At 42.6% G+C, this 20005-nt stretch overlaps 1 protein-coding gene across 1 annotated transcript in view; it reads left to right on the top strand.

Annotated features, from left to right (window-relative positions):
* PCSK5 (proprotein convertase subtilisin/kexin type 5) overlaps window positions 1–20005 on the top strand; it is a 482296-nt gene that overhangs the window by 438032 nt on the left and 24259 nt on the right. Inside the window, exons 29-32 of the mRNA XM_056118773.1 lie at window positions 6582–6665; window positions 8899–9094; window positions 16467–16684; window positions 18893–19129. Coding sequence (XP_055974748.1) covers window positions 6582–6665; window positions 8899–9094; window positions 16467–16684; window positions 18893–19129 — 735 coding nt within the window. The remainder of the gene's footprint in view (window positions 1–6581; window positions 6666–8898; window positions 9095–16466; window positions 16685–18892; window positions 19130–20005) is intronic.

The following is a 20005-nucleotide window of genomic DNA, read 5'->3' as shown; positions in this document are numbered from 1 at the left end:
GCCAACTTTTATTTATTTATTTATTTAATTTATTTTTTAAAAATTTTTATTAGTGAAACCATGAGGTACATTTGTAGACTTACAAATTTTTGTGCTTGGGTTTCCGTTATACAATAATCCAGTACCCATCCCTCCACCAGTGCCCATTCTCCATCATTTACTTTTTAAAAAATTTTTGTTAGTGAAACACCATGAGGTACAGTTGTAGATTTACAAATTTTTGTGCTTGAGTTTCAATTGTACAATGATCAAACACCCATCCCTCCACCAGTGCCCATTTTCCACCACCACGGGTCCGAGAATCTCACCCATCCCCCACCCCCTCATCCCACCCTACCTCTGTGGCAGGGTATTCCCTTTTGTTCTCTCTCTCCTTTTGGGTGTTGTGGTTTGCAAAAGAAGAATTGAGTGTCAAAGCCAATATTTTCTTGTTGAGTTTTGTTCTTGTTGATCTATCCACAGTTGATAAGGCGATGGTGAAGTCTCTGACTACTATTGTATCGCTAGCAATGTCCTCCTTAAAATCTGTTAGCAGTTGTTTTAAGTATTTAGCTGGTCCCTCATTAGGTGTGTATACATTTAAGAGTGTGATTTCTTCCTATTGTACGTATCCCTTAATAAATAGAAAATTGTCTTCGCTGTCCCTTCTCATCTTTTTCAACCTGAAATTTATGTTGTCGGATACTAGTATGGCCACCCCAGATTTTTTGAGGGAACTTTTTGCTTACAGGATTGTTTTTCATTCTTTAACTTTGAGTCTGTGTTTACTCTGACTGTTTAGATGTGTTTCTTGTAGGCAGCAGAATATTGGTTTCAGCTTCTGGATCCATTTTGTCACTCTGTGTCTCTTGCATTTAGATCATTGACTCTGAGAGATTATTGTCATGGGGGTTTGTGCCATCTTTCTGTAGGTGCTGATAGGTGTTTTCCTTCTTGTGTTACAGGAGCCCCTTTAATCCTTCTTTTAGGTTTGGTTTTGAGTCTATGAAGTTCCTGAGCTGTTGTTTTTCTATAAAATGGTGTATCATTCCATCGAGTTTGAGTGAGAGTTTAACTGGATAAAGTATTCTTGGTGAGGCGTTCATTTCATTGAGTTTTTTTTTTCACTATATCCCACTATTGTCTTCAGGCTTGGAGGGTTTTCTCTGATAGGTCTGCTGTAAATCTAAGGGGTGCTCCTTTGTATGTTATTTCCTTCTTTGACCTTGCTGCTTGCAAAGGTCTTTATCCTTGGCATCCATCATTCTGAATATGATATGACTTGGAGTGTTTTTATTAGGGTCTCTTTTAGCTGGCACCCTTCTGACTCCTTGGATCTGAATGTCTGCATTCTTTAACTCTGGAAACTTTTCAGCAATTATTTCTTTGGCTATGGCTTTTTCATTGGGTTTGCCTCCCTGGCCTTCTGGTACTCCGATGATTCTAATGTTGTTCCTCTTGGCTTCATCCCCAGGTCTTTGATTGGCCTTAGAGCTATTTTAAGATATTTTCCCATTGTTAGCTGTTGCCTCTGCAATTTCTGCTGCTCATCTTCAAGCTCACTGGTCCTGTCTTCAGCTGTAGTCATTCTATTGTTGAGGGCACTCACCGAGTTTTTAATTTCTTCTACTGAATCCTTTATTTGTGACACTTCTTTTTGTAGCTTTTTAATTTCTGCTCTCATTTCTTCCTGTATTTTCTCGACTATCCGAGCCACTGTTTCTTTCATTTCTTCCTTTAATTTTCTGCATGTCTGCTCCATTGATTCTTTGAGTTCCTTGAACATCCTCAGTTTGTCATCTCAAAATTCTTTATTGGAGAGATATTTGTGGGTAACCCCTGTTGAGGATTCAGGACTCTTTTCTTTGTCTTTTCCTCATAGTGGAGATTTGCTCTGTTTCTTCATGTTGTGGTGGTTGTATAGAGGTAGAACCTTCAAGTTCACTAGTACTGTTCCCACTTATAGCGGGAAAGGGGTCTGAATGAGCTCGGTCAATGGCAGTCACCCTTCTCCCCTTCTAGAACACATCCTTCCTCTCAGACATTATTCTGTGACTTATGATAGGCATCTAGTGAAGCATTGGAGGATGTGCTCTTTTATATAGGACTTGTACAGCTTTTTTTGCATACCTTGGTCTTTTAATGGAGTTGGTTGTAGGCCAGTGGATTGTTGTTGCATTGTGTGTTTGAGGAGGCCGAAACGTTTTGCTCAGAATTAGGTGATATAGGTTGGCATATGAGTTGAGACTGCTGGGAATGGGCAAAATAACTGTGGCTGCATGAGCGGCTGCTGGCCACACAGAAGGTCCCGCCCAATTTTGAGGAGGCCATGTCCCCTACAGTGGAGGCCACACCCCCAGGCAGTCCTAGCTGCTAGTCCCCCGTCCTGTCCTCTGCGTCTGTGGGGGTGCCATGCGGGGAAGGGGCACCCAGGGCACATGGGGCAGGGACGCTCCGACCTATGTACCTGCAGAGAAGGGCGGTTCTGTGATGAGCTTAAGTACAACTTTAAGCCAGATAACTTGCCAGAAAGTAAAATAAGGTTAAATGTTGTTAGAGGTATATGTGTGAACATATATGAGATATGTTTTTACACAAGTATAATGAATTCATTACAATGTTTATATCTATAAATTCTAAAATATGCTTTCAAAATTAAATTAAATATACTGTACTAAAAATCTGCATTTCAGTATTAAAATGAAAAAAAAAATCTAAAAGAAAATCGTCAATGGCCTGGAAATAAAATGTTAGAAATGTTTAAGGTACTTAAATATTTTATGACTATTAAAGTGTCACTTTTCTTTGAATTACTATTCTTGACCATTAATCAGATACCTTTTTTTTCTAACTTTAATGATATTTTATTGACATCTATTATTGTGTATGTTTAAAATTTACAATATGATGATTTAATATATGTATATGTTTCAAAGAATAAGATGAGTTAATACATCTATCACATCACACACTCAACATAGGGGTCTGGGGAAGGTGAGAAATTTTAAGATCTCCGTTCTCAGCAAGTCTGACATATGAAACACAGTGTTATTAATTGGAGTCAGTATCTCTCTGTATTACCTGAAAATTTATCTCTTATTCCTGAAAGCTTGTACTCTGACCACCTCCATCTTTCTCTCCCACTCCTGAACCCCTACTAACCACAATCTCTGTTTTTATTATTTGGCTCTTATTAAAATTCCAAATATAGGTGAGAGCATATTTGTCTTTTCCTTTCTGCTTATATAATTCAGAATGATGCCTGATGCCTTCAAAACTCCTTCCATAATGTTGCAAATCAAAGGGGTTTTTTTTGTATTCCACTATGACTGTGATTAGTATTCCATTTCTTTTTTAAAAAAACTTTTATTTATAATTTATTTTGGGCTTGGGGTCACACCAGGCAGTGCTCAGGGCTTACTCCTGGCTTTTTGGTCAGAAATTACTCTTTGGAGCTAATATATGAAATGCTAGGGATTGGTCTTGTGTTAGCCGCGTGCAAGGCAAGTATTTTACCCTCTGTACTCCATTTCTGAACATATACCTATGTGTGTAGATAAAGTATATTTATTGAATGAAATATTACATGCTGTGTTCCTATAACTGGCTGGAGCGATAGCACAGTGAGTAGGGCGTTTGCCTTGCAAGTGGCCAACATGGCCGACCCGAGTTCGATTCCTCCACCCCTCTCGGAGAGCCTGGCAAACTACCGAGAGTATCTCGCCTGCATGGCAAAGACTGGAAAGCTATCCATGACATATTCAATATGCCAAACACAGTAACAATTGTCACAATGGAGACATTACTGGTCCCGCTTGAGCAAATCAATGAACAATGGGAGCACCGTGACGTGTTCCTATTACATATATACACAATGGAATATTGTTTTTCATAGTTCTTTAGCCATTCACTCCTGATTGACGCTTTGGGTGTTTGCACACTTTTTGTGATTGTAACTAAATGCTGAAGTGAACGTAAGATACAGATGTCTCTGTTGACACAGTCATTTCATTTCCTTCAGACAGAGCTCCAGGTTGTTCCATTTTACAATTTCCTCCATGCTGTTCTCCAAGGAAGGAATATTAATTCTCATTCCCATCACTAGTCCTATACTTCCTTACCCACTTGTTAGTTCTTGTCCCTTTGATAATAACCTGCCATACTGAGGGAACTTATTTGCATTTCTGTGATGATTAGCAGAGGTCCTGTCACTCTTTTCTCTGCATTCTCTTTGGTTGCAGTGAGTTGCAGGATTAAGAGGCTTTCTTGGAAAGATGCTGACATGTGGAGAGTCATGTGTCCACTTTTGCAGAAATGCTGCAACAAGCAACTTGAGCTCCTGGCAGACCATATACCCCAGAGAGAGTTTGGGCAGTTACTACCTCCTCTGACTGAGACAAATATTCCTCTCAGAACCAGAGGGAAAGGGCTGCTCAGCATAGAAGGTTGGGACCACAGAGAAAGTACAGTGAATAGGGTGTTTTCCTTCCATGCAGCCAACCCAGGCTCAATCCGTGACACTCCGTATGGTTCCCCAAACCCATCAGGAGTGATTCCTGAGAACAGAGCCAGGAGTAACCCCTAAACACCACCAGGAGTGGCCCAAAACCAAAAATCAAGTTTGGCAGCATATATGGTCAACTCCACATTTCCAACATCGAGGACATGCCTACGTCTCTCTTCTTTCCTCCTACCCATCTGTCCACTCACCTTTGAGTCTCATTTGCTGTGTAATAAGGTTCAGCACTTAATCAACCACAAGTGTCATCTTGAAAACCAAGCATTGTCTCCCAGAGCTATTTCAAGCGTGGAACTGAGGAAAGGGAAAAATAAAATTAGAAGGAAATCAGAGAAAGAGGGTGCAATACATAAAGGAGAGAAGGGAAGTTGGGGGTACCATTTCCAATAATAATTTCATCCAGTTCCTCACCACAGCCCCACAGAATCATTTCCTCTCATTTTGGAGGCATGGCAACAAGGACTGGGGAGCTTAACCACTGTATCCATGGTAACCCCTCCCAGAAGCCATCGTGCTGGGATCTAAAGGCAGAGTCGACCTTACCAAGCTGACTCTCGGGCAGAGAAGAAAAGAACTCGAAAGCCATACAGGAAGGGGAAAGGAGGCAGGGGAGGAAACTGATGGAAGGAAACAAGGGAATATGGGAGGGAAGAACTAAAGAAAGAAATGATGGAAGGAAAGACCATGTCACCAAAACAATTGACATAAAGTTGGGATCATTGTGAGTTTCTTTTTCCAGTCTTCCCTTATGTGAGTTGTGCTAATTCCTGAGCAATCCCTGGGCTTTGGTCAGAGTCCGAGGACCAGCGATGTGGCTCAGTGGTATAGCACAAGCCTAAGATCTATGAGACTCTGGGTTGGATTCCCAGTATTGCCAAAATAAAGCACGTGCAATTTCTCAGTGAGCACTGACTGTGCAATATCGTTCAGGCTCTTGGTCTGTGTGTGGAACATCCATGAACTGACTGACTCTGGAGTAAACAATTCACTCCCTGCTCATGGGGGTAGGACTATGGAAGCAGTGTCCAGGGCTTCTTCACCTAAGTAGAAAACTTGCCAGTGGTTCTATTTTATTTAAGGATCAATTACTTTGGTGTCTATTGCTGATTTGGAACAAAAATCCTATTTTAATAAAAATGACTTAACATGAGATAAATATGAGTTGCATTCTGTGGCTGTTCTGAAAAACACCGAAACCCAAATGTTGACTTAATAATGAAATCTGGTTTCTAAAGAACAAACGAAAAAAAAGAAATACAATGAAAATGTATGTTTTGATACAAAAGGCCCAAGCAAAGGAATTCTCAGTTTTCATCTTGAAGAGAAATGGTGATCTGAGGTTTGGGATATGAAAAAGTATTTGACTCAAATACTCATCCACACATGCATATGACAAGCACACATCCACTCCCACACATTTTTCATACATGAAAGAAGTAGCATTTGTGAGTTAATTATCTGCATAGGAGTTTAGAACGTCCCTGTGAGTTCACAAAGTCTTGGTAAGTAATGGCTGATGAAAAGAGAAGTTGATGAATTTTAGGTTACAGGCAGATGGCAGCATTTTATCAAATGCAAAATAGGAAAAGCCTGGGGCTGAAGTGATAGTATAATGGGTAGAGCATTTGCCTGATAAGCCGCTGACCAAATTTCGATATCCAGCACCCAATTAGGTTCTCAGAGCCCACCAGGAGGGATCCCTGAACATAGAGCCAGGAGTAAAGCCCTGAGCATTGCTGCATGTGGCCTCCCAACAAACAAATTAGAGGAATCTGCATTCGCACCTGTGTTGCCACCCGGAGCTCCCAGGAGATGGAGCCAAGGGTAGAGTCCCACTACCACATATCTGCATTGCTTCTTGACCTTGCTCTGCCCTGATTCTCCCCAGCCCTGTGGCGTCTCCTGCCAATGCCCACACAATGAATCACTTGCATTCAGAAAACTATTGGGAGAGGTGCTGTTTCTGGGCAGAATGCAATAGACTACTGTGATCCCCAGATCTTTTTCAACAGCAAGACTCTGAAGCCTTTAGCACAGGGTCCATAAAGCAGGAGGCCGATTTTGTGTTTCTTTCCCTGTGCAGACGAGTTGAGAGAACTGCAGCCTTGCGACCCATCCTGTAAGACCTGCAATGGATCTGCAACCTCGTGTACATCATGCCCGAAGGGTGAGTGCTCCTGAGAGTCACAGTCACTTACAAACCCTGTTATCATTCATGTTCCTAATACAGAAACTACTCTGGAAAACCTCAGAGAGCCACTGCTTGACCAAAACAAGCAAAACCACTAAGAAAATCTGGCTCTCAACAATGTTTCTTATCCAAAAACAAAATGTCACTATTGGTTAGTCTGACCAGTGAATTTGCTAGACATCTTGGGTGTGTGTAATTGTGAAAGGTGATGTTATTCTTTGAGAGAATTGTCACTGAAACTAAAAACCTCAAGGAAGAACTCCTGGGTGGGCTAAGTTGCCTCCCTATTATTTCCTTCTTTTCTGATGCTGAATTCAGGGAAGGTAAACAGTAAGAGAAAACATGCAACACATCAACAAATTAACTGATTCATCACTTTAAAAAGTAAAAAATAGCAATCTCCCTAAATTAGGGGCATTATTAACATGGTACATTAGCATTAAAATTAAGAATATTAGGGGCTAAAAATCTGGAAACAACCCAAGTGCCCGAGATCAGACAACTGGTTAAACAAACTTTGGTACATCTACACAATGGAATACTATGCATCTGTTAGGAGAGACGAAATCATGAAATTTGTTTATATGTGGATAGACATGGAGAGTATCATGCTATGGGAAATGAGTCAGAAAGAAAGGGACAGATATAGAAGAACTGCACTTTCATTTGTGGAGTATAAAATAACATAACACAAGACAGACACCCAAGGACAATAAATAGAAAAGTCAGGAAGATTGCTCCATAGTTGGAAGCCTGCCTCATGAGTGGGCGAGGAGAGGACAGCTGGGATAGAGAAGGGATCATTAAGAAAATGATGGTTGGAGGAATCAGTTGGGATGGGAGATGTGTGCCGAAAGTAGATGAAGGACCAAACATGACAACCTCTCAGTATCTGTATTGCAAACCATAATGCCCCAAAGTAGAGAGAGAGCATGGGGAATATTGTCTGCCATGGAGGTGGGGGAAGGGTGGGAAAGCTGGGGGTATACTGGGGATGTTGGTGATGGGGAATGTGACTGGTGAAGGGATGGGTATTGATCATTGTGTGGTTGTAACTCAGACATGAAAGCTTGTAACTATATCTGACGGTGAATCAATAGCATTTTTAAAAAAAGACTATTAGGGGCTAGAACCATAGTACAGCAGGTGGGACACTTGCTTTGAATATGGTCAACCCAGGGTCCTGGCACAGGATATGCACCCCCAAACCCTTCAGGAGTGACGGATTTGGCCCCTAAACCAAAAATAAGGTAAAGGTAAAGGTAAAGGCCCTCCCGTTGATCGTCGATTTGCTCGAGCGGGCCCAGTAACGTCTCCATTGGAGACTTTGTTGTTACTGTGTTTGGCATATCGAATGCTCTCGGTAGCTTGCCGGGCTCTCCGAGAGGGGTGGAGGAATTGAACTCGGGTCGGCCATGTTGGCTGCTTGTAAGGCGAACACCCTACTGCTGTGCTATCGCTCCAGCCCAAAATACAGCCCAAAATACACCCTACCGCTGTGCTATCACTCCAGCGATACCACAGCGATACCACCCTACCGCTGTGCTATCGCTCCAGCCCAAAATACAAACCAAAAATAATAATTAAAAAAAATCATACCTTCATTAAGGTCATTAATGTTGTAATATGCAATGTTGAGTGATATGGAAATGCAAAAGTCACATTTGAAATGACCAGTGTGCCACAATTCTCTACTCCTTCTGAGTCACAAGTGACATACAAATTAAAGAAATTTTGTTGAAATTTTGGAGCTGGGGGAAGCTTTAAAATTAATTTCTTAAATAATGGTTTGGGAGCGGTTGTATTAAAGTATGGAGATGAACACTTTGTATAAGGTGAAATTAGGTGGCAGTGTTGTTATTCTGTTGGTGCTATAGGCAGGCTTTGGGGAAACACAAGAAATTCCCTTCAACTACCTGTCAGACAGGGAGACTGATCCCATAGGCAGAAGAAAGCCCCAATGACCTGCACTTCTCACAGAGTGCAAGGAAAAGTGAACAGGACAAAAACCTCCTGTTCTCTGTCTCCCTTCTGGAGATCAGTCATCTCGAATAATTTTGCATCATGAATGCAGAGTTTGGTAAACCTGAAGGAAGTGAATTCTTGCACCTTTGTGGCAAGTAAAAGACCATGGCCAGGGTCTGCTTGGGGACACGTCCTGATCCATACCACGCAGCAACCTTCTAATCAGCCTTCTCTGGGTTTCCAGGTGCATATCTCTTGGCACAGGCGTGTGTCTCCTCTTGTCCCCAGGGCACATGGCCCTCTGTGAAGAGTGGCAATTGTGAGAACTGTACGGAGGGATGTGCCGCTTGCTCTGAAGCCAACCTCTGCAAAAAGTGCCAGACACCGACCGATCACATGCTCGTCCTCCATGAAGGCAGGTGTTACTCCAAGTGTCCCGGGTAAGTTTCTGTTCTCTCCTCATGTCCTGATATGCTCATTTCCCTGCAGCATTTTGGTGGTAATTCCTTTCCACCCATCAAAAAGCTCTCCTCGGGACTGGAGCAATAGCACAGCGGGTAGGGCGTTTGCCTTGCATGCGGCCGACCCGGGTTCAATTCCCAGCATCCTGTATGGTCCCCTGGCACTGCCAGGGGTGGTTCCTGAGTGCAGAACCACGAGTAACCCCTGTGCATCGCCAGGTGTGACCCAAAAAGCAAAAAAAAAAAAAAGCTCTCCTCCTGGTGGAACACCTTTATCAGTGTCCCTGCTCACTAGTTGACCTCATTGCTGGCCGCAGCAGCCAACACTTCCATGAGCCCAAATGCACATCCTCCCTTTGTGCTATTATCTCTTTATGTTCCTACTTTCATGAAAAGATGTTTCCACTTGTGTTTATGATCAAGTTGTTGTCAGCTTTTTTCCCCCATCACCGACAAAAGTGAGGTTGCAGTAGGCTCTCAGAACATATTGGCTCCTTCTGAGTGTTGAAAGTAGGTAGATTGGCCTCTGGTTTGTCATTTCTTTACTCTGGACCCAATAAATAAATAATTTTAAAAGGTTAGTTTCCTTCTTGTTTATCCCTTCCCATCTCATCAGGTAGAATGAACCTCTTACTCCTTCCTAAACCAATCTCTAGTAAACTGAATGATACCAAGGAATGGTGTAAAATAAATAAGGCTTATCCTTGAATACATAGATGTTATCAGAATTCTGACAACCAGGAAGAATGGAAGAGAATACAAAAAACCATGCCAGGGGGCTGGAGCAACAGCAAAGCAGGCAGGGCCTTGTATGCGGTTGACCCAGTTCAATTCCCAGCATCCCATATGGTCCCCTGAGCACCACCAGGAGTAATTCCTGAGTGCATGAGCTAGGAGTAACTCCTGTGCTCCTTTGCATTTCCAGGTGTGACCCAAAAAGCAAAAAAAAAAAATGCCTTGTGGTTTTTGTTTGTTTTAGGGCCACACTGGAGGGTATTCGAGGCTTACTCCTAGTTCTGTGCTCAGGCATCACTCCTGGTGGTGCTCAGGGGACCATACATGGACTTCATATCAAATCCGGGTTAGGGTGTATGTAAGGCAAGTGCCTGCATTTTCTCTCTGGTCCCTGAGATGCATGCTGTAGGCCTGGAACTGACCTTCAGGACACTTCAATTCTAGTGTAGAAATAGCCAAGCATATAAAGATAGAGCGATAGCACAGCAGTAGGGCGTTTGCCTTGCACGCAGCCAACATGGCCGACCTGAGTTCGATTCCTCCACCCCTCTCGGAGAGCCCGGCAAGCCAGCTAGAGTATCTCGCCCGCACAGCAGAGCCTGGCAAGCTCCCCGTGACCTATTCGATATGCCAAACACAGTAACAACAAAGTCTCCAATGGAGACGTTACTGGGCCCACTTGAGCAAATCGACTAACAACAGGAGGGCCTTTACCTTTACCTTTACCTTAGCTCCTACTGGATGTAAAAATTGATATTGGAAGCTAAATTAAGTTTGAAACTACAACAGGATTACTAATAAGGAAGATTTACAGGGCTGGAGCACAGTGGGTAGGGTGTTTGCCTTGCAAGCGACCAACGTGGCCGACCCAAGTTCAATTCCTCCACCTCTCTCGGAGAGCCTGGCAAGCTACCGAGAGCATCTCGCCCACACGGCAGAAGAATTCTCATATCCAGATCCTATTTTCTCTTGTTTGGCAGGTGAGGAAAGTCATTTTCTGCTCAGTATCACACAGCTAACACACAGGATGATAAAGCTACCCGTGATGTAGTCAATATGCCAAACACAGTAACAATGAGTCTCACGATGGAGACGTTACTGGGCCCGCTCGAACAACTCGATGAACAATGGGAGGACAGTGACAGTGACACATTTCTCGAGTCTTAACACAAAGGGCTAAGAGATTCCAGCAGCTAATTGTTGAGTGTTCAAGATGCCAAGGCACTGTACAAATCCCAGTGTACAAATCCCTTTATCACTTATCACTTAACTTCCCGTTAGTCGTCGATTTGCTTGAGCGGGCGCCAGTAACGTCTCCATTTGTCCCTGTCACGTGCTAGCGTAGCCCAATGGCATCTGTTCGCTCCGGGAACATGAAGGGCCTCAAACCGATCATTCATGATCTTGACGAAGAAGTCTGACCATCTGGTAGGTGGGCGGCCACGCAGTCTTTTGACATCCCGTGGAATCCAATCAGTAACAGCTCTAGTCCAACGGTCATCTTTAAATCTCATTACGTGACCAGCCCATCTGATTTTCGACACCTTGGCAAATGAGACAGCGTCCCTGATCCTTGATCGTCGACAGATGTCAGAACTCCGGATTCGTTCTCTCATTTGAGTGAAACGTGATATTCCAAGCATGGCTCTTTCTATTCTTCTTTGGGAGACCTGAATAGCGTTCTCATCTTGTTTGCGTAGGGCCCAGGTCTCTGAGGCATATGTTAATGCAGGAAGAACAGTGCAATCAAAGAGATGTGCCCAGAGCTGGAGGTTCTTCGTCCTCTTAGCTATTTCTTTGACGTTCTTGAAGGCGTTCCAAGCCGCTCTCTTCCTCCTGCGCAGCTCGGGTGCCAGGTCATTTGTCATGTTGACCTCTCGACCTAGGTACACATAGCTGTTGCATTCGGAGATGGTCGTTCCATTGAGAGCGAATGGGGCGTCAGGAACAAGGCTATTTCTCATAAACATTGTCTTCGTAAGATTCAGCTGTAGTCCTACCTTTCCACACTCCAGTAACTACAACTGGTCTCATTCACCTGACTCTGAAGGCTTCAAATCCCTTTATAATCACAAGAATTCTCATATCCAGATCCTATTTTCTCTTGTTTTGCAGGCGAGGAAAGTCATTTTCTGCTCAGTATCACACAGCTAACACACAGGATGATAAAGATTTTAACCCAATTCCTTGTTGCAGTGATTTTCACATGATTCACGAGTTACCAGTGTCACCTTCTTATGCAACTGGATTTTTCCCCTTCTTAATTGTATTTTAGATAACACCACGACAGTAGAGACAACGTTTATGGTTTCGCATGAAATTACCACCACCAATGTGCTGACGACCCTGCACTCTGTCCTTATGTCACTTTTTGTCCACCTCTTTCCACACGCATTCAACTATTTGGTAATTTTAGTTTTGTGCTTAAAAGTCAAAGGTTTCTTGTCCATCAATACGGTTGATGCTTTTTTTTTTTTTGCTTCCAGTGTTTGTCCCTCTCCCTCCTCTATGCCAAGACTTTTTTTTTAATGTTTGCTCCAGTAAAAATTGCTGTTCATTTTATTTACTTATTTTTTAAAAATTTTTATTGGTGAATCACTGTGAGGTGCAGTTACAGACTTACAAACTTTCATGCTTGTGTTTCAGTCATACAATGCTCAAGTACCCATCGCTCCGCCAGTGCCCATTCTCCACCACTGATGATCCCAGTATCCCTCCCATCCCCGCCCCATCCTCCCCACCCCACCCCACCTCTGTGGCAGGGCATTCCCTTTTGTTATCTCTCTCCTTTTGGATATTGTGGTTTGCAATAGAAGTACTGAGTGGCCATCATGTTTGATCTATAGACTACTTTCAGTGCTCATCTTCCATCTCAAGCAGATCCTCCAATAACATTTTACCTGGTGTTTCCTTCTCTACCTGAGCTGCCTTTTCCTCCAGCATGTGAGGTCAGCTTTCAAGCCATGGAGCAAACCTTCTGGTACTTATCTCTGTTATGCTTGGGTGCTAGTCTCCCATTCTGTTACTTTATATTCCACAGATGAGTGCAATCTTTCTATTTCTGTCTCTCTCTTTTTTATTTATTTCACTTAGCATGATATTTTCCATGTTTATCCTCTTATATGCAAAGGTCATGACTTCATCTTTTCTAACAGCTGCATAGTATTCCATTGTGTAGATGTACCAAAGTTTCTCCCAGTAATCTCTTCTTGGGCACTCGGGTTTTTCCAGATTCTGGCTATTGTAAACAGTACTGCAATGAACATATGAGTGCAGATGTCATTTTGACTATACTTTTTTGCTTCTCCAGGATATATTCCCAGGAGTGGTATTGCTGGGTCAAATGGGAGCTCAATTTCTAAATTTTTGAGAAGCGCCCATACTGTTTTCCAAAAGGGCTGAACCAGTTGGCATTCCCACTAGCAGTGTAGGAAGGACCCTTTTTCCCCACATCCACGCCAACACTGATTGCCTTTGGACATTTGGGTATGTGCCAGTCTCTGTAGTGTGAGGTGGTATCTCATAGTTGTTTTGATCTGCATCTCCCTGATGATTAGTGATGAAGAGCATTTTTTCATGTGCCTTTTTGCCATTCATATTTCTTCCTTGAGAAAGTTTCTGTTCATTTCATCGCCCCATATTTTGATGGGGTTGGATGTTTTCTTCTTGCAAAGTTCAACCAGTGCCTTGTATGCTAAGACTTTTTAACTTGACATAGTGCCCTCTGTTTGTTTTGGGGTTTGTTTTCTATGCTGGAGGATTCTAGTTGTCAAAAATGTCACTGAGTAATGCCCTTCCAGTGACGATATTGCAAACTATAGTGACTAAAAGAAAAATTAAAGATAACAAGAGACGAAAATTGTCTGCCATAGAGGCAGCCTACAGGGGTGGGATTGGGGGGGGGACAGGCAAAAGGGAAGCTGGGGACATTGGTGGCGGGAAATGTGCATCGGTGAAGGGATGGTTATTGGAGCATTGTATGACTGAAACTCAAGTATAAACAACTTTGTAAGTATATCTCATGGTGATTCAATTAAAAAAAAAGATTTAAAGAAAGAAAAGAAAAAGCCCCTAAGGTCCATATCCTGGAAAGTTTTGCCTTTTTTGTCAATATAATTTATGGATTCTGGTATCATCTCGAGATCTTTAGTCCACTTTGAGATAATTTTTTTGTATAGTATGCAATACAGATCTAATCTCTCTCCCTCCCTCTCCCCCTCCCTCCCTTCCTCCCTCCCTCCCTCTATCCCTCCATCCCTTACTCCCTCCCTCTGTCTCTCTCTCTCTCTTATACACACACACACACACACACACACACACACACACCTTTGGCTGAATACACATTCTTCTCCAGTGCACACAATACATTCTCTTGGACCACATGCTGGACCACAATTTGAAAAATAAATATATATTTACATATAAGACCACAAAAATAAAACTCATACCCAATATCTTCTTAAGCTGCATGGTCGTGAAAGTAGAAATTAATTATAAAAAAAGGTAAAGTCAGTGAAAGATCTAACATTTGGAGATTGAATAAAATTCTGTTAAACAACCATTGAGTTGAAGAGAAAATCAAAGATAAATGAAAATAAACTTTATAATGAATAATAATGATGGCACAGATTACCAGAACCTATGGAACACAGCACAAGAAGTATTAAAAGGGAAAGCTCACAATGAAACAGGAAATTAAAGAATTCAAATAAACAGCTTAACCTCATAGCTTGAGAAACTAGAAAAGCAAAATCAAATGAATCCCAAGAGGTGAGTTAAAAAGAGATGATCAAAATTAGAGCAGAAATCAATAATATAGAAATCAAGAAAATAATTCTAAAAGTAAATGTAACTAGGTGATGATTTTTCAAAAAAATAAATAAGAATGCTGGAACAATAGTACAGCAGGGAGGGCGTTTGCCTTGCACGCCGTCAAACCGGGCTCAATTCCCAGCATCCCATATGGTTCTCCAAACACCAGCAGGAGTAATTCCTGAGTACAGAGCCAGGAGTAACCCCTGTGCATTGCCAGGTGTGACCCAAAAAGCACACACACACACACACACACACACACACACACACACGAAGAATAAATAAGATGGCAAACTCTTAGCTAGATTCATAAGGGGAAATAAAAAATACAAAACTCAAATAACTCAAACTAAATGGAAATAAGTATCTAAATTATAGCAGATACTTCAGAAATTCAAAAAATTGCAAGATGTTACTATGGACAACTTTTTGTCCTTGAGTTGGACAACCGAAAAGAAATGAATGAATTCTTTGGAATACAAACTTCCAAAAGTATGAGAAACTGAAAACCTGACCAGGCCAACTGTAAGGAAAGCAACCAAACCAGTATTAAAAATCTTCCCAAGAATGACCCTTTGCCCTCCGTTGTAGGATTAATCTGGTTGTCCTTTTAATTTTTTTAATTAAAAAATTTTGAGGTATCATCATATATGGTATTATTATTATTGGTACTTTTAGGTATACAGTGTTTCTGCACATACTCATCAAGTCAGCATCTCTCCATTCTTCTCCTTAGGTCACTCATCAGTCACAGTTCTCTTCACCCTTACTTAACACTCTCAGCTCTGTTGGCAATATATCAGGGGATTCCCTACTACTCCCACTGTCCTCCACCCCTGCCTCTATTGGCTGGAATACCCCGCGTCTGAAGGAAATCGTCTGAGATTTTTCTCTTTTTTCCAGACTCACTTCACTTTACATGGCATGCACTATTTTCAAGTTGTATCACAAAATGCAAGATTCTAACTTTCTTTCAGATGAGTGGAATTCTACTGTGTTAGATGCTAAGGGCTTTTATTGTTGAGGTAAAGACAGACCTGAGCTGCATATCAAGCTTGGGGTCCTCATAGGGTTCTTATAACAGAAACAGCTGCAGAAGATGTTCACTCAACAGATTCACTAAGACAGATTATTCGAATAAGAGAGCTGTTTTTGGAGAGTACCGTAAATCTCAGTATTCATCATTTTTTTCTGCATATTTAAGATTGGGAGCTAGAGCTATGGTGCAGTGAGTAGAGTACTTGCCTTGCACACGGCAAACCCGAGTTTGACCCCTGGCATTCCATATGGTCGCTCCAGTCTACTAGGTGTGATTCCTGAGCACAGAGCCAAGAATAAGCCCTGAGCATCAGGTGTGTGAATCCTCCTAGCATCAAAAAAAAAAAAAAAAGATTATGATAGCAATTTCTTTTGAATCCCACAGGCCATCAATTAACCTTACTGTCACATACCCAGGTGGCATGTATTGGGAAATACATTTTAGACAGCTTGGAGGGGAGATTTATTTGAATGTTAGGTAGACATATCCTTCACTATCCCATTCTTTCTGTTTTATTGTATCGTTATTGGTATTTTATTTTAATTGTTTGCAGTGATGAGGCTTTAACCTAAGATCTCACACATTAAAGGCAGGCTTCTCATCCTGTACTATCTCCCAGTCCTGACGTTTTTCCTCAGGAAATCCAGTGCCTTTGATTTGGTTGACAATAGCACTGTCTCTGTCTCAGTCCAAAGCCTCAGTCACCAGGTTCAATCACTTCCCACACAGGAAGGTGGTTCCAGTGCCTCTTTTTCCTTTCCACAGCGGCTTCTATGCAGAAGATGGCACATGTGAAAAGTGTAGTTCTTCTTGCAAAACATGTGAAGGAAATGCCACCAACTGTCTGTCATGTGCAGAGGACCTCGTCCTGGACCAAGGAGTATGTCAGAAGGCCTGCCCCCAGAAGCAGGTGGCCATGGAGGGTGTGTGCAAACCTTGCCCTGAGATGTGTGAGGATTGCATCCATGAGAAAATATGCAAAGGTACTGGGAACATGCAAGGGAGAATGTAGAGTGTTGCAATGACTGAATCTCTGAAAGAGGCATCTATGCAGAAATCAAGGCACAGGGCAGTCTGCTCTCCTTTCCTGAGATAGATCATTCTCTTCACACATCACCAAGGAAGATGAGTGGGGTGTTTCCATGGCCCAGTCTGCAAGTTATAGCACACAGGGGCCCTCTCCGTGCATGAAAGTGTTATTCTAGGTAGAATAAATGTTAGCAAGAACCCAAATTCCCTCTTCTCTGAGTGCAAAATTCTATAGAAGAGGCTGATAGTGAACAATGAAATGCAGTGGTAGCTAGAGAGATTCAACTGCTATGTAAGATAGGAAAAGGGAGTTCAGGAAATCCCAATGTAAAACTGAGAATAACACTCTAACCAGGAAGCTCTTCTCTACAATTAGGTCTCAAGAAAAGCTGTCTACTCTCCTCTCTGGATTAAGGCACTCATATATATACGCTGGGTTGGAGCTATAGCACAACGGTAGGGCGTTTGCCTTGTGCGTGGAGAACCCAGCAAGCTACCAAGAGTATCTCGCCTGCATGGCAAAGCCTGGCAAGCTACCAGTGACGTATTTAATATGCCAAACACAGTAACAACAAGTCTCAAAATGGAGAGGTTACTGGGCCCGCTCGAGCAAATCGATGAACAACGGGAGGACAGTGTTTTCTGTTTAAAAATATGCTGTTCCTTCCTCAAAGTTATCTTTTTTGTGATTTCAGTGTTTTTTTCCCCCCAAGATTTCTCCTCATATAAGAAAATGAACACAGGGCTGGAGCGATAGTATGGCAGAGAAGGAGATTGCTTTACATGTGACAGACCCTGGTTCCATCCATCCTTGGCACCATTTATGGTTCCTTAGCACTGCCAGGACTGATTCTTGAGTGCAGAGCCAGGAGTAAGCCCTGAGCACCACCAGGTGTGGTCCAAAAATGAGAAAGAGAGAAAGAAAGAAAGAAAGAAAGAAAGAAAGAAAGAAAGAAAGGAAGGAAGGAAGGAAGGAAGGAAGGAGAGGGAGAGAAAGGGAGAGAGGGGGGAGGGATAAAGGGAGGGAGGGAAGAAAAGGAGAAAGGGAGGGAGGGAAGGAGAAAATGCAAATGAAATATACCCAAACTATATTCTTTATTCTAATGAACCTTGTGTAGTTAGTTTTTTTAACTCTATGGGTGAATAAAAAAAATTAACAAATCCAAGTATCCTAAACTACTTATTACACTGAGTAAAGCAAGATTGAACCAGAGGTTAATTCAGCGGCAGAACACATGACTCCCTGGGTTTGACTCCCACCTCCAGCAAATGCAAGGAAAATTGGTCAATAGAGCATGAGGAGCTCAGAACAACTTTTAAAATGCTCCCTGCTTGAAAAGGGAGCTCAGATAGAGAAGGGAGCACCAAATAAAGGTGTTGGGAGGATCCTCCCAGGATGGGAGATGCATGCTGAAAGTAGACTATAGACCAAACATGATTGTCACCCATTGCCTCTTTTGCAAACCACAACACCCAATAAGAGAGAACAAAAGGGTATGCCCTGCCACAGAGGCAGGGTGGGATGGGGAGGATGGGGGATGGGAGGGATACTGGGACCCATGGTGGTGGGAAATGGGCTCTGGTGGAGGAATGGGTATTTGATCATTGTATAATTGAAACTCAGGGGCTGGAGTGATAGCACAGCGGGTAGGGTGTTTGCCTTGCACGCGGCAGACCCGGGTTCAATTCCCAGCATCTCATATGGTCCCCTGAGCACCACCAGGGGTAATTTCTGAGCGCAGAGCCAAGAGGAACCCCTGTGCATCACCGGGTGTGACCAGCAAAGCAAAAAAAAAAAAAAAGAAAAGAAAAGAAACCCAAGCACAAAAATTTGTAAGTCTACAACTGTACCTCATGATGTCTCACTAATAAAAATTTAAAAATAAATAAATAAATAAAATGTTCCCTGCTTTCCAGATTTCCAAATAGTCACCAGCATCTGTGACTCTCAGATGTCAAAGTACCGCATGCTTTTACACCTGGGAGAGGCAGCTCACTTCTGAATGCAAAGCAAACCCGGCCACTATCTGTAGTGTTTGCCCAAAGCAGGGCTTGTTGACACTGAGTAGCTGTGCTCTGTGGGTGGGACAGGCCAGCCCAGGAGAGAGAAAGCGTCCCTTTCTCCAGCCCCCCAGGTAACTTGCTGTTTCCACTCCCTGCAGAGTGCATGCCTGACACCTTCCTGCTGGAGCACGTGTGCCATAAATCCTGTCCTTCTGGCTACTACAAAGAAGGACGTCAGTGTGTCCCTTGCCACAGAGACTGTCTAGAGTGCAGTGGCCACTCCGCAGAAGACTGTGACCGCTGTGCTGGCTCATCATCCTATCTCTACAATGGGCAGTGTTTGCAGGCATGCCCTGCAGGAACTTACCACACGCTATGGAGCGAGTACTGCAGAGGTAGACTTTGGGGAGCCTGGCCAAGTACCTGCTGGGAGCCTCTGGGGAGTATCTGTTTCAGCTGAGAGACAAAGCAGGTTCTGGGGGTTGCATGTTCCAGACCCCATAGCTACCATCTCCTCTCCTTCCCTTCTTCTCAAGGAAACATGCTCTGAGTTTGTTCTAATGTATTATTTCTTTTCTTCAAATTGAGCTATCAAATTTTGATCATATAATGATGCAGTCTCTGTGGAACACTGCAAGTTGAGAAAGGAAGGAAAAGAAAGAAAGAGAAGAAAGAAAAAAGAAAGAGAGAGAAAGAGAGAAAGAAAGGAGGAAAGAAAGAAAGATGAAAAGAAAAAAATAAAGATGGGAAGGAAGGAATGAGATAGGAGAGAGAGAGAGAGAGAGAGAGAGAGAGAGAGAGAGAGAGAGAGAGAGAGGAAAGACGGGAATACAGATTTAGACAAAGCTCTGTAGTGCCATCTTGTGCTTAAGTGGAGTAGAAACTCGAGTATCAACCTCTAGCCCTTAGAGTTTTTCCTAGAGAGCATCAGAAAGTTTGCCTAATTCCTCTTATTTAATTCACTTATTAAGAAAACTTGCTTATCCATTATTATTACCTAGGAGTTTAAATTAAAAATATGTATGCCTTGGGATCACCATAAACTAAACAACTATAGGGAATTTTCTCGTGGTCTCTTTTTGCAATGCCACTGCGATAGTCCCAAAGGCATCTAAAGGAAGCTGGTATTGGAAGAAACAGGGTTGCTATCTGACTCTCCAGAGGAAAGAAACAAAGAATCTGACCATACAAATAAAGATTTGGATAGGTGTAAAGAAGTGTCTAAATATTAGCTGGAAATGATCACACTGGACAAGAACTGAATGTAAAAA

The sequence above is a fragment of the Sorex fumeus genome, unplaced genomic scaffold (assembly GCF_029834395.1).
Source record: "Sorex fumeus unplaced genomic scaffold, SorFum_2.1 ptg000038l, whole genome shotgun sequence".
Lineage (NCBI taxonomy): Eukaryota > Metazoa > Chordata > Mammalia > Eulipotyphla > Soricidae > Sorex > Sorex fumeus.
This window is presented reverse-complemented; position numbering and strand designations above follow the sequence as displayed.